The sequence below is a fragment of the Cherax quadricarinatus genome, chromosome 84 (assembly GCF_038502225.1).
Source record: "Cherax quadricarinatus isolate ZL_2023a chromosome 84, ASM3850222v1, whole genome shotgun sequence".
Classification (NCBI taxonomy): domain Eukaryota; kingdom Metazoa; phylum Arthropoda; class Malacostraca; order Decapoda; family Parastacidae; genus Cherax; species Cherax quadricarinatus.
This window is the reverse complement of record NC_091375.1, coordinates 13,859,145-13,874,665: the sequence shown is the minus strand read 5'-3', so window position 1 is coordinate 13,874,665 and position 15,521 is coordinate 13,859,145. Positions and strand designations below refer to the sequence as shown.

General features: G+C 37.9%; 2 protein-coding genes across 6 annotated transcripts in view; one reads left to right on the top strand and one right to left on the bottom strand.

The window, feature by feature from the left end:
- The window catches only part of LOC128704313 (TBC1 domain family member 2B), a 203,666-nt gene that overhangs the window by 29,224 nt on the left and 158,921 nt on the right, over positions 1 to 15,521 (top strand). For all 3 annotated transcript variants that reach the window (XM_070103150.1, XM_070103149.1, XM_070103148.1), the window contains 2 exons: positions 715 to 891; positions 2,186 to 2,320. In XM_070103150.1, coding sequence (XP_069959251.1) covers positions 715 to 891; positions 2,186 to 2,320 — 312 coding nt within the window. The remainder of the gene's footprint in view (positions 1 to 714; positions 892 to 2,185; positions 2,321 to 15,521) is intronic.
- The window catches only part of LOC128704314 (triadin), a 148,487-nt gene continuing 136,360 nt past the window's right edge, over positions 3,395 to 15,521 (bottom strand). Inside the window, exons 4-5 of one of the 3 annotated variants that reach the window (XM_053799462.2) lie at positions 7,378 to 7,533; positions 3,395 to 6,680 (exon numbers count right to left, since the gene is read on the bottom strand). In XM_053799462.2, coding sequence (XP_053655437.1) covers positions 6,363 to 6,680; positions 7,378 to 7,533 — 474 coding nt within the window. In that variant the 3' untranslated portion in view covers positions 3,395 to 6,362. The remainder of the gene's footprint in view (positions 6,681 to 7,377; positions 7,534 to 15,521) is intronic. The other 2 variants (XM_053799463.2, XM_053799464.2) reach the window with 2 other exon arrangements.

Genomic DNA, 15,521 nt, shown 5'->3' with positions numbered 1-15,521 from the left:
AAAGTCCAGGTTAGAATCTTTACACTCTCCTGTACAATGTTGAAAGATAATATTTTGTAGTGATAGAATTTTGTTAATGTAGTTCTGTGCTGAAACAAAATACTGGTTGTTGGAATGTGAGCAGGGCAATATTTTGTGAAGGGATTCAGGGAAACTGGGTAGTCAGACTCGAGTCCTGGAAGTGGGAAGTACAATGTCTGCACTTTAAAGGAGGGGTTTGCAGTATTTGCTGTTTGGAGTGACATCTGAACTGTCGTATCTGCAAAGACAGTGATTATGTGTGAATGATGGTGAAAGTGTTTTTCTTCTTTGGGTCACCCTTCCTCGGTGGGAGATGGCCGGCATGTTGAAAAAAAAATGTACATATATTTGTTACCACATTGTCTATTACTCATCATATTAAGGGGGTCCAAAAGAAGGAAACACTTACCATCATTCAATAGCTGTCTTTCCAGAAGTGCATGGACTTCACAATTTAAATGTCTCTCCAAACTGTAACATATAAACCCTTCAGTGTGTGTGTGCAATGAAGTCAAATTTTTATTTTGTCTGTAAAATTTACATGGTGCTTGTAGCCTTGTTTACAAGCTGACATCCACTCCACATATTAATGGATGAGGACTAAAGCAATTGTACATTAAATTTCTTGATTAAAAATTTGTTAATGTGTGGTGTCTCAAAATTTCAAATGGCTTTTCATTTTTCCAATTACAGCGAGTCCTAAAGGATTTAGTTGCTGAAAAGCTGCCTCGACTGAACGCCCATCTAGAGCATCATGGGCTCGATATATCACTGTTTACCTTCAACTGGTTCCTGTGCGTCTACATTGATATCATTCCTCCAATTACCTACCTCACAATATGGGATTCCTTTTTATACGAGGGCTCCAAGGTAAGTGTTGAGTAAACCTCGTGGTTTGTAAAGTCACATCACACCTGATGGAAGACACAGGTAGGGAAGGCTTCAGAAGTTTTATATAAGAGGGGCTTAGAGGCAGTAATCTGTTGAAAAAGCAGAGTTAGAGGACTTGTCTTGAAGCAGCAGTATTATTTTGAAAAGAATAAAAAGGCATGCTAATGTGACTGGAACAATACACAAATAACCTGCACATAGGAGAAAGAATCTAACGATGAAGTTTGGTCTGACTTGGACCATTAACTAGTCCAAGTCAGACAGAAATGTCATAAGTTTCTTTCTCCTGTGTGTGGGTGTTTGTGTAGTATTACTTGATTTGAGAGGCTGATGGAATTTTTGAAGAGGCTTTATACCTTCCCTTGCCCCTACACCTTCCTTGGCATTGCATCTAAACAAGTACAATGGTACCCCGAGTTTCGGCCATAATTCGTTCCAAAAGGCTGTTCGAGTGCCGTTACCGAACGAATTTGTTCCCACAAGGAATAATGTAAATTAGATTAATCCGTACCACTGTATAGAGAAAGCTTTTATTTTGACAGTATTTCACACGTTGTAGAGCTTTTATTATTAAATCCTTCCTCTGCTCCTGTGTATTTAATTTTTTACTGTCAGTGAACCTTTGTAGTCACATGAAAGGTGTCATGCCTGACTGTGGTCTTTATACATTATGAATTCCTGTTTCTGACCCGATCCAAGGAGTTGGAGTTATCCATCCCTTATTCGGATCAAACCTGATTACATCCCATTTCCCAGGTGCTATCTAATCCTTACAGGTTTAGAATTACCCTTTGAATATAATAATAATTTATGATGAGCAGTGGCTTTCCATCACTGTCTTATTGTAGAGATGTATTTTCAAGACTGGGGGCTCTGGGTATTAGTGAGTTCTCTCTTTTATTGCATATTGTATGCTTTTATCGTGTGGCATGGTTGTGTTTGGGCCTTGTATGATAGAGATGAGAATGTGCATGAAACAGTGCCAAGGGGTAGGCTGAAGCCCCAAAAGTCCCATCAGTCTCCCAAAAGTCCATCAGTCCCCAAATTGCCTCCCAAATAATAGTAGCATTGCTGTAAGATAAATCCCTTACACCTAAGCCCCTCCTACATAAAACTTCTATAGCTACCTACATTCCTTTGTTTGTTTTAAGAGATGGAATAGATAGTGCTTTTTCTTCCCTTACATTAATGCATTGCATTTTTAAACAGACTTGTGTGCATCACTTTGAAGAGTTGCTTTTCAAACTAGAGATTTATTACTCTTCCTCTCCAGGTCCTGTTTCGGTACGCTCTTGCAATATTCAAGTTGTGCGAAGAAGGAGTTTTGGAAAGGTGTGACTACATGGATATATTTAATTATCTACGCTCTGTCCCAGAACCTATCACAGACATTCCACGGCTGCAAGAGGTGAGTACAGTACATATTTTCCAATGCTTATTTACAATTTATTCATGCCTTGTGGCAAGTAGAATGATTCCTGCTTAACGACCTTCGCATAACATAATTTGAACTTTTTTTCTGTGTAATGACCAAGGTGAAAGGTTGAAACAGCCCTTTAAACTCTCTAATATTGTTGGGTTGAAAGTTTGCAATGGCCCCTAGGCCATTGCAGCTTGCCTAAGTCAGTGGCCTATGGACCATTGCAACCCTTGAAGCCATGGACAAAAAGCACATGCTTATAAACAAGATGCGTGCAGAACCTCAGTACGTATATTTATTGAGATGCTTTGCCCATCATAAACTTAATCTAATTGAGAGACATGAGAATGGAGCCTTGTATTGTGGGGTCAGTGGAAGGAGTGGAATGACGCAGTAGTAGTAGATGTGGTCATATGTGGGCGAGGCCTACTAGTGGATGTAGGTCGGGCCCATAAAGTGGTCAGAGATTTTAGTGATCAGATTGTAGAATCTTTTATTCAGATTTCCTACAATACATATATTCACCACTCATTATAGGCTAAGGACAAAAATATTTTAAGGTAAGTAATGTGTGTACTGTATATGCATTTTTTAGGCCTAGCATTTAATATACGATAGTACAAAGAGGTTATCAAGCTTATTATGTGCATTTGAAAGCGGGGAAAAAAGGCCACGTTTCACTTTACAGCGATTTTTGCTCTACAGCAGTAGCCTGGAACTTAACCTGCTGTATAAGTGGGGCCTGCCTGTATACCTTTAATGTAGATAAGACAGGTGATGTTTCCTGACTAATTCTCTCGATATTTTGAATGAATTTCTTATACTCTTTCTGTTATGAATCGTAAAGCAGGAGGTATACGAATGGATCAATCTTGGGTGAGTACGTTACTTTTTTCTAATCACTTCGCTGAATGTGTTGCTTGAAAGTCGATATATGTGTAGGGATTATAATCCCTGGTAGCATTAACTGATAACAGAAAGTTATGCTACACAGGAACTTAATGGTGACTTGTCATTATCTGCAACAGTTTTTGCAGATTATGAAGGGTTAAAATTAAACACTTTTTATTGAAAGACATTTTATTGCTCCAAAATTTTTGACATATCAGCATGTAAGTCAATACAAATCATGGTCGAGGTATGGTATGCCAAGAACAATAGGGAGCTTTAAAACACTGGCTTCTATACATTTTTGCTATATAGATCAAAGTGTTTACTCTGAACCTGCCTGAACTAGTCTGCACAAGCTTAGATGATGTTGATGAGTAGCCTTACTTAAGTAGACCTTATTTCTAGAAGAGAGAGGCTTCACAAAGGTAGTTTGGGAAGGCCAAGTATTTCACTTTGAAATATTCCTTGTATTCTATCAAACATATTGTAGAATCTAGGCGGACATTAGTAGCACAATAAGAAACATTTCTGCCACAATTCTTATACACTACAGGCTGAGAGTGTGAGTTGAGACAAAAGTTTGGCAACTATAGACATATTGTGATGTGTTATTCCCAGTGGCTTTCAGATGTTATATCTCCAGTACAGTATATATTATTCATTTGTAGATCTGGCATTAGTCTAGATTTAAAAGATAGATGGTTGTCCTTGTAGAACATAGATATTGCAGATAAATAACAAAGTGCATTTTAGTACAGTATGTAGTATGTATTTCAAGTAGAATGTTTAAACTACAGTCTTATAGTTTGATTATAATTATTTATTTCTACCTGCACCTCAACTCAAGCGCTAAGAAAGATGGCTGCAAGGGTGATTTCTATGGTTGTGGGGTCCAATGACCACCCCAAAATCAAAATAAATATATTCTGCAGGGGTCACTGGAACTACTATAGGCTAGAAACCCCTTTTCCTTCATCAAAGGTAAGTATCGTGTGGTGAAGGGGGCAACATCAAAGGCCAAATGTCACCACACTGGACACCTATAACATATATCACCTACCTAAGCCTAAACTAACTGTCAAGAGAACCAAAGACAGACCATGTATTTGTTTTAAATAAGTCTCTATACATTTTTTATACTGTATAATTTTCTTAAAAGCTTACGAGTACATAGAAAAAATGATGAGAATATTACGAATGAGTTTCACCATCACCCATGGCATCACATAACTGGAATGTATTTTTGATTTGGCATGTGTGTGATTATGGAATATTTGTGTAAGACAGCTGGTTTTAGTGTGAATAGTTCAATGAAGATATTACTAGGATTCACATGATAGATCAATGCATTCAGTAATGAGAAATTCAACATTTTTTTTTTTTAAGAATTGAATATGATTCAAATCCACAGTCTGGCCATTCTGAGAGCTGAAGGCAAAGAGCATGACATACTTGCATGTCTCGGAACAGGTAGACCACAGGTTTAAATCCGGATCGCTTCTTAAAAACTGTATTCATTAAGTACGTACAGTAGTATATCTTGGTCAATTAATCTTTAAATGAGGGTTATACCGATGTGATTAGTCGATGAATTCAATAAGTACATACCATGTCATGGTTACTTGATCTTTTAAATATATTTATCGTTGAAATATAAAAAGATGTGGAGCTATTATTACTAGCCGGTACAGATAATTCTAATGTGACGAGGCAGGTAATTGCAGTTGTCTGAATAATGAACTCTGATGTTAAATATTTGATTATAAGCATTATTGTTTCTAAATAATAATGTTATCTACAATTAACAAGTAGTGGAATAACTGTGGTAATTGTTTTGTGAAAATTGGCTGACGTAGCCTAAAAGGTTCTTGGGGAGTAAGTGGAGCTGGGAAGAGCGCAGAGAACATATACTTTCAAAAGATCATATCTGTGATTGATTTTTACTATGATAGTTTGTACTGGTTGTCATGACTTGGCATTTTGTTTTAGCTTATGTGACCAAATTTTTGACACTTGTTTCCTCATCATGAGAATCACATATTGCATTTTTTGTTTCCAATTAAATTTCTGCATTGATGTGTTTATGTTCACAAAATACTCTTATTTTCCTGCCTCTATATATACACTTAATGTATAAGAATACATTATACAGAATGAAATGCTTCTACATTGAGTATTAGATCAAAACCAGCAGTATGCATGGAATATTTCAGTACAGAGCCGAGCATACATTTACAGTACAGAATAGCACTCGACTGATTCATCCACCGAGCCCAGCGCTTATCGTCTGTTTAACTTTACTCATTATATAGTATTTATGTTAGACAAGCTTAAGAAGTCTTAAGAAGTGATACATACATATACATGTATATATATATTAAACTGAAGAATGATATTGCATATTTGTCTTTACTATTTAAATATCATACAGTATAAATATTTTTACTGTATTTTTTTATATGGTATATAGGTCAAGAGCATTTAGTTTCAAATGTTATATAGTAGTGTATGTATAACTTAATCCTGCAAATTATAACTACAGATTAAAAATAATATTTTTCTTAATTATAGGTAGTTCTTAATAAGGTACAAAGTTAAACTCAAAGGCATATGCACTGTATCACATAAAGATTTTTGTATTGTGGTGCTTGTAAGACCTTAATTCCCTTTTGTTTTGTAATTCTCAGCTGCTTAACTGCACCAATGTATGTGTCAGTGCAGTCATGCACTTCAGCAGGTGTCAGTTTAAATGAATATTCATACCTGTTTACTTTTTAAATGGTAAAGGAATGTATAGGTATTTTCTTTGTAGATATTTAATGTAGTTATGTCCCTAAATGTGCTGAAAAATTTATATTGAATGAATATAAATGATTGAAATGGAGTGATCGAGGTTTGACCTGGATATGTAACGAGCCTGAGACTGCTGGCTCGTTGTTGTAGGTGGATCACCATAGTGAAGTCTTGTGACTGGTGCAGTGGCTCAAGTTATGGGTTGGTTGTCTCAGGGCTGCTACACCTATTGTTTGAGTTTCAATCACCCCGTTTTAATCTCTGTAAATGGTTATAATTACTGTATTGGGTTTTTTCTTTGAATTCCGTATTCTCCTTTGATATAGCGGATGGGAGAAGTGTGAACTCACAGCTTCCTAGCAACGATAGCCCGATGCAGAGCTTTATTCCTCTTATCGCGCCTTTCCCTCTTCTCCTTTAGTTTTTCCTTTCCCTTATCCTTGCGTAGGGTCTTCTTCCAGCCATGCTTCTTGGGGCTGTACTTTTTGGGGGTCTTGTGGGCCTTAGCCTTGGTTGATGGTGTACTTGATTGTGTATGGGAGGAGGGTGCAGCAGCAGCAGCACTGGGAGGGGAGGGTCTGTGATGCATCTTGTTTATCTTGTGAACCTTAGGGGGACGTGCAGTTACATGGATCAGCCTTTCCGACTCCATGGGTATGTCATCCTACCAAGAAATAAACAGAATAGTTAAATGGATATCAACTAATAATGGCAGTATGAAACTAGTAGTAACTTATAATTTACCCGTTTCTATTAGAAAACAGTCTAACATTTACAATACTTAAGTGATAGCAAAAAATGAGACTGTTACCTAGTGCATATTCTTGTTATATAGGTATCACTGGTACAAGAGATACCCTTAGGTTTTGCCATGTTAAATAATTGAAATAAGTACAGTTATTGTATGTGTAACACAGGAAGCTGAGCCAACATAAACTAACAAACAAAAGACTGTTAAGTCGTTAGTTGATTTAAATTCCGAAAATAAGTATTGCTCTTCTTTTTGCTATCACAAGTGGCAATTTGCATAGATGTATATACAGTACATATGTAGGTATAATATATTTCAGCTGCACATAAAATGAAGGCTGGAAAAACACACAGACTGCAACTAATATGTGAAAATGGAAAATGGGCAAAATTCCAGTAAAGAAGGTAAACAGAGTCCATAAAATGGCACTGATAAAATAGCTCACAGTTGGGGACACACGGCAAGTATAAAAAACACACCAGCTGAAAAAATGCAAGAGTTAACAAAAATAACATTGAAAATAAAATTAAATACTGGAAGAAGCACTGTCACAAAAGAAGGTACAGAGACGCTTTATTACGGAGAAATAGTTGAAGTTGAATTCTTCTACCTTGGTGCCATTTTTGCTCTCTGCTGCAGCCTGGTGGTGAGTAATGTTGGTGGACACCTTGGGCGTTCGGTTGGTGAGGAGGTGAGGGGCAGCGTCCCCACCACGGGGTACTCTGTTGGTTACTAGGTGTTTCCCTACTGGTTCATCCCTCTGCTGCTACGAGAGGAGCTGGTATTAGCACACTGTTTTTGCTTCAGTCAGCGTGCTTGGTGCTAAGCAATTGTTGTAATTTGAGCGTGTAATACATTATTAACTGTTAGCACACTTGAGTTTCACTTGCCGGGTTCAGTAGTAAAGAGGCGTTAACTTGTATTGCATGCGTTAAAAACATTACTGAACATCAGAATGGTGTGATATATGAAAAGCTGTGACTAAAAGAAATAGAACAGTGTGATCTGGTTTTTTAATGGAAAGGAAAACCTAGCTTCAGTATGACAGCAGTTAACCCAAAAACGGTCCAAACGTATATACAGTGGACTCCCGCATAACGATCAGCTCCTAACTTGACCAGTTATGTAAGTGTATTTTTGTAAGTGCTTTTGTAGGTGTATTTTTGGGGGTCTGAAACGGACTAATCTAATTCACAATATCTCTTATGGGAACAAATTTGGTCTATAACGGCACCCAAACAGACTTCTGGATTGAAATAATATCGTTATGCGGGGGTCCACTGTATACGTTTTTTCAACATTTGAAAGTATGTAAAAAAGTAGACCTTTTTGCTTTTTTACATTTGAAAATGTGTGAAAAAAACTTTGATCTACTTTTTTTTTTGTTATATTTGAAAATATGTAAAAAAAACGTAGATCTACTTTTGGAGCACTACACATGTGAACGTAGATCTGCTTGGACCGTTTACGGGTTAAACCACAGGTACACAACACTCGATAGCTGATGATCAGCATTGATGAACCACTGATGGTTCAACTATGAGCATATACTAACCCAGTAGTTGTTTAACCACGAATATACGCTACACTAAACCAGTGGGTGTTTAATAAACTTGGGAAGTACAATGCCTGCACTTTAGAAGGAGAGGTTTGGGATATTGGCAGTTTGGAGTGACTATCTAAATTGTTGTATCTAAGAGCCTCTGCAAAGACAGTGATTATGTATGAGTGATGGTGAAAGTGTTGAATGGTAATCAAAGTGTTTTTTTTTTTTTGTTTATTTATTTTTGGGTTTTTCTTTCTTTTGGGTCACCCTGCCTTGGTGGGAAACAGCTGATGTGTTAAGAGTGATTAAACAACTGCTGACTGGTAAGTCAGCAGTTGTTTAATCACTTTGTGACATGCATAGGGCTCGTATTATTACGTGTGTTTGTGTTGTCCAGGACAATATTGGTGCCACAGTTTCTCAGAGCTTCATAATATAATAAAATATTAATTAAAGATTTTGCTTAGCTCAGTGAACATTGATGTTTTTGTTTGCATAATGCATTATGTAATGATTTAATGTACTGTATATAGACAGTTATCTGTATGCTGTATGTATATTGAATATGAGGTATATTTTAAAGTTTATCTTTGGTATATATTAGGTGGGAACTGTTTACTGTATAACAGTACAGTGGACCCCCGCATAGCGAACGCCTTGCATAGCGAACATTCCGCATAGCGAACGCTTTGTCCGCTAAAATTTTGCCCCGCATAGTAGACAAAAACCCGCTCAGCGAACTTCGTTCGAGACGCGTCCAATGTGGGCCCTCAGCCAGCCTCACATGTGCCGCCCGTCCCATTGTTTACCAGCTAGCCTCCGCGGTAACATTCAAGCATACACTCGGAATATTTCGTATTATTACAGTGTTTTCGGTGCTGTTTGTGGAAAATAAGTGACCATGGGCCCCAAGAAAGCTTCTAGTGCCAACCCTACACCTCAAAGGGTAAGAATACCCATTGAAATTAAGAAAGAAATCATTGATAAGTATGAAAGTGGAGTACGTATCACCGACCTGGTCAGGTTGTACAAGAAACCAAAATCAACCATCGCTTCTATTGTGGGCAAGAAAACGGCAATCAAGGAAGCTGTTGTTGCCAAAGGTTTAACTGTGTTTTCGAAACAAAGATCGCAAGTGATGGAAGATGTTGAGAGACTCTTATTGGTGTGGATAAATGAAAAACAGCTAGCAGGAGATAGCGTCTCTCAAGCGATCATATGTGAAAAGGCTAGGAAGTTGCATGACGATTTAATTAAAAAAATGCCTGCAACTAGTGATGATGTGAGTGAATTTAAGGCCAGCAAAGGTTGGTTTGAGAGATTTAAGAAGCGTAGTGGCATCCATAGTGTGATACGGCATGGTGAGGCTGCCAGTTCGGACCACAAAGCGGCTGAAAAATATGTGCATGAATTCAAGGAGTACATAGAAACTGAAGGACTGGAACCTGAACAAGTGTTTAATTGTGATGAAACAGGCCTGTTCTGGAAGAAAATGCCAAGCAGGACCTACATTACTCAGGAGGAAAAGGCACTCCCAGGACATAAGCCTATGAAAGACAGGCTTACTCTTCTCATGTGTGCCAATGCTACTGGTGATTGCAAAGTTAAGCCTTTATTAGTGTATCACTCTGAAACTCCCAGAGCGTTCAGGCAAAAGAATGTCCTCAAGGATAATTTGTGTGTGCTGTGGAGGGCAAACAGTAAGGCATGGGTCACTAGGGAATTTTTCTATAACTGGTTACACCATGCATTTGCCCCCAATGTGAAAGATTACCTAACTGAAAAGAAATTAGACCTTAAGTGCCTCCTGGTGTTAGACAATGCCCCTGGTCATCCTACAGACGTGGCAGAGCGACTTTATGGGGACATGAGCTTCATTAAGGTGAAGTTTTTGCCTCCTAATACCACTCCTCTCCTGCAGCCCATGGACCAGCAGGTCATTTCCAACTTCAAGAAACTGTACACAAAAGCTCTGTTTCAAAAGTGCTTTGAAGTGACCACAGACACTGGATTGACTCTAAAAGAGTTTTGGAAGGATCACTTTAATATCCTCAGTTGTGTAAACCTTATAGGTAAGGCTTGGGAGGGAGTGACTAAGAGAACCTTGAACTCTGCTTGGAAGAAACTGTGGCCAGAATGTGTAGACAAAAGGGATTTTGAAGGGTTTGAGGCTAACCCTGAGAGGAGTAGTATACCAGTTGAGGAATCAATTGTGGAATTGGGGAAGTCCTTGGGGTTGGAGGTTAGTGGGGAGGATGTGGAAGAGTTGGTGGAGGAGGACAATGAAGAACTAACCACTGATGAGCTGATAGATCAACTTCAAGAGCAAGAGGCCAGACCTGGGGAAACTGGTTCAGAGGAGGGGAGAGAGAAATTGAAGGAATTGCCTACTTCAAAGATTAAGGAAATGTGTGCAAAATGGCTTGAAGTGCAAACCTTTTTTGATGAAAATCACCCTCACACAGCTATTGCAAGCCGTGCTGGTGACTGTTACAATGACACTGTTGTGAAACACTTTAGGAAAGTCATAAAGGAACGAGAGGTACAGGCCACTATGGACAGATATGTTGTGCGAAAGAAGTCCAGTGACTCTGAAGCTGGTCCTAGTGGCATTAAAAGAAGAAGGGAAGTAACCCCAGAAAAGGACTTGCTACCTCAAGTCCTAATGGAAGGGGATTCCCCTTCTAAACACTAACACTCTCTCTCCCCTCCTCCCATCCCATCAATCATCACCAGATCTTCAATAAAAGTAAGTGTCATGTAATTGTGCATGCCTTTTTCAGTTTGTGTGTACTAAAATTAACATTTTTTTGTGGTAAAAAAATTTTTTTTCATACTTTTGGGTGTCTTGCACGGATTAATTTTATTTCCATTATTTCTTATGGGGAAAATTAATTCGCATAGCGAACATTTCGCATAACGACCAGCCCTCTTGCACGGATTAAGTTCGCTATGCGGGGGTCCACTGTACTTTGTAGTACATTAAAAGATATTCTTATATTTTTCTTGAGTACCAGAAATAGAAAAATTCTTAATTTTGTTAGGCCGACTTGTTGAATATATATATATATATATATATATATATATATATATATATATATATATATATATATATATATGTATATATATATATGTATATATATATATGTATATATATATATATATATATATATATATATATATATATATATATATATATATATATATATATATATATATATATTATTATTATTTTTTTTTTTTAACAAGTCGGCCGTCTCCCACCGAGGCAGGGTGACCCAAAAAAGAAAGAAAATCCCCAAAAAGAAAATACTTTCATCATCATTCAACACTTTCACCACACTCACACATTATCACTGTTTTTGCAGAGGTGCTCAGAATACAACAGTTTAGAAGCATACACATATAAAGATACACAACATATCCCTCCAAACTGCCAATATCCCAAACCCCTCCTTTAAAGTGCAGGCATTGTACTTCCCATTTCCAGGACTCAAGTCCGACTATATGAAAATAACCGGTTTCCCTGAATCCCTTCACTAAATATTACCCTGCTCACACTCCAACAGATCGTCAGGTCCCAAGTATCATTCGTCTCCATTCACTCCTATCTAACACGCTCATGCACGCTTGCTGGAAGTCCAAGCCCCTCGCCCACAAAACCTCCTTTACCCCCTCTTTCCAACCCTTTCGAGGACGACCCCTACCCCTCTTTCCTTCCCCTATAGATTTATATGCTTTCCATGTCATTCTACTTTGATCCATTCTCTCTAAATGACCAAACCACCTCAACAACCCCTCTTCTGCCCTCTGACTAATGCTTTTATTAACTCCACACCTTCTCCTAATTTCCACACTCCGAATTTTCTGCATAATATTTACACCACACATTGCCCTTAGACAGGACATCTCCACTGCCTCCAACCGTCTCCTCGCTGCTGCATTTACCACCCAAGCTTCACATCCATATAAGAGTGTTGGTACTACTATACTTTCATACATTCCCTTCTTTGCCTCCATAGATAACGTTTTTTGACTCCACATATACCTCAATGCACCACTCACCTTTTTTCCCTCATCAGTTCTATGGTTAACCTCATCCTTCATAAATCCATCCGCCGACACGTCAACTCCCAAGTATCTGAAAACATTCACTTCTTCCATACTCCTCCTCCCCAATTTGATATCCAATTTTTCTTTATCTAAATCATTTGATACCCTCATCACCTTACTCTTTTCTATGTTCACTTTCAACTTTCTACCTTTACACACATTCTCAAACTCATCCACTAACCTTTGCAATTTTTCTTTAGAATCTCCCATAAGCACAGTATCATCAGCAAAAAGTAACTGTGTCAATTCCCATTTTGAATTTGATTCCCCATAATTTAATCCCACCCCTCTCCCGAATACCCTAGCATTTACTTCCTTTACAACCCCATCTATAAATATATTAAACAACCATGGTGACATTACACATCCCTGTCTAAGACCTACTTTTACCGGGAAGTAGTCTCCCTCTCTTCTACACACCCTAACCTGAGCCTCACTATCCTCATAAAAACTCTTTACAGCATTTAATAACTTACCACCTATTCCATATACTTGCAACATCTGCCACATTGCTCCTCTATCCACTCTATCATATGCCTTTTCTAAATCCATAAATGCAATAAAAACTTCCCTACCTTTATCTAAATACTGTTCACATATATGCTTCAATGTAAACACTTGATCTACACATTCCCTACCCACTCTGAAACCTCCTTGCTCATCCGCAATCCTACATTCTGTCTTACCTCTAATTCTTTCAATTATAACCCTACCGTACACTTTTCCTGGTATACTCAGTAAACTTATTCCTCTATAATTTTTACAATCTCCTTTGTCCCCTTTCCCTTTATATAAAGGGACTATACATGCTCTCCGCCAATCCCTAGGTACCTTCCCCTCTTTCATACATTTATTAAACAAAAGTACCAACCACTCCAACACTATATCTCCCCCTGCTTTTAACATTTCTGTCATGATCCCATCAGTTCCAGCTGCTTTACCCCCTTTCATTCTACGTAATGCCTCACGTACCTCCCCCACACTTACATTCTGCTCTTCTTCACTCCTAAAAGATGGTATACCTCCCTGACCAGTGCATGAAATTACTGCCTCTCTTTCTTCCTTAACATTTAAAAGTTCCTCAAAATATTCTCGCCATCTACCTAATACCTCCCTCTCCCCATCTACTAACTCCCCTACTCTTTTTAACTGAGAAATCCATACTTTCCCTAGGCTTTCTTAACTTGTTTAACTCCAAAATTTTTTCTTATTTTCATTAAAATTTCTTGACAGTGCCTCTCCCACTATCATCTGCTCTCCTTTTGCACTCTCTCACCACTCTCTTCACCTTTCTTTTACTCTCCATATACTCTGCTCTTCTTATAACACTTCTGCTTTGTAAAAAGCTCTCATAAGCTACCTTTTTCTCTTTTATCACACCCTTTACTTCATCATTCCACCAATCACTCCTCTTTCCTCCTGCCCCCACCCTCCTATAACCACAAACTTCTGCCCCACATTCTAATACTGCATTTTTAAAACTATTCCAACCCTCTTCAACCCCCCCACTACTCATCTTTGCACTAGCCCACCTTTCTGCCAATAGTCGTTTATATCTCACCCGAACTTCCTTCTCTCTTAGTTTATACACTTTCACCTCCCTCTTACTTGTTTATATATATATATAATTTTTTTTTTTTTTTTTAGGAAGAAAATATACAGTAAATATTTTGTGGGTTTTTATATGGAAATTTATCTTTTGTCCTGAGCAAATTTTCATAACTACTTTTGTTTAAGCATGTGCCCATGTGCTAATGTAATTAAGGATAGTGTCGCAACCTACAAGTTAGTCATATAATGTTATAAAATATGCAGTTGCAGTAGTATTTTACTGAGGGAGATCCTTATATAAACAATGAGAAAGGTCAACAGGCAGAGAGAGAGGAGGCGATGTTTGCTGTGTCTGCTCCTGGTATATCACGCATTTCATGTACTTTTTTTTTCTTTCTCAATTACTTGGACATGTGTGACTGTTAGATTTTTAGTAAGTGGAGACCAGTGCTTTTTGTGATTTGATGTGCTGTCGGAGTGTGAGTAACATAACATGAAGGAATTCAAGGAAGCCAGTTTGCCAGACTTGAGTCCTGGAAGTGGGAAATAGTGTCTGCACTCTGAAAGATGGATGGGGTTTCAATTTGGAGAGTCATTTAAATTATGGTGTTCCTGAACATCTGACAAGACTGCTACTGAATGAGTAATGGTGAATGTTTCCTCCTCTCTCTCATCTTATGTGGTAGAAAACAGCCAGTGTTTTAAAATGATGGGGATGTGGTTGTTTTGGTGGTAGTCTAGTAAAAACGTTGAACATAATTTTTTAGAAAATTGTATGGCTGCTTTATACTGTAAAATTTGGAGCCACGAACCTGCAGTTGATGTTAACTCGTGTTTTATTAACAAGTACTTTAATGACGTTAATAATGAAACTTGCTAACAAACGTTAAGACAAAAAAAAGCTTTTGGTAGTAAATGCATAGACAACAACCAGAGAGGTACTGATTTCCTATTTTATAAGTATGTAATAAAGGCTTGTTAAATATTTTGTACTCTGGCAGAATTGCTGCTCTTGACTTTGTTTCATGACAAGTAAATCTTGCAAGTTTTTACTTAAAATCAGAGTACACGTATCTTTACCCTCCTGTGTTTCTTAACATGGTACATTAGTTCTCATTTTTCTAGTATCTCCTTCCAAATTTAGGATGCCTGGCCTTAGACTGGGCCATGGCTGTGATCCTCTAAACCATTAACAGACAGCAGTATGCACAATTCAGAGAGGCACCTGCACTGTAATGTCAGCACATGCTTCTGGCAAGACTTTTTTTTTTTTAAGGTCGTCACACCTCAGTGGGAGACAGCCAGTGAGTTTAAAGAATTGTATGGGGTTTGTTAAATGTTCCTGACCACATTTTCAGAAACATTTTGTGACTTTGTTTCATTATACATCACAGGTGCCTGGTTGACAGTATATATGCTGTTTTTTCCTAAATTTTGCTCTGATGGCTTTAAAATAAATATTGGTGTACCCAAGAAAATAGCTCAGGGTTTGATAAATCCTTCAAGTTTATTTGAAAAAAATGCTAACACTGGGTGAAGTGTGA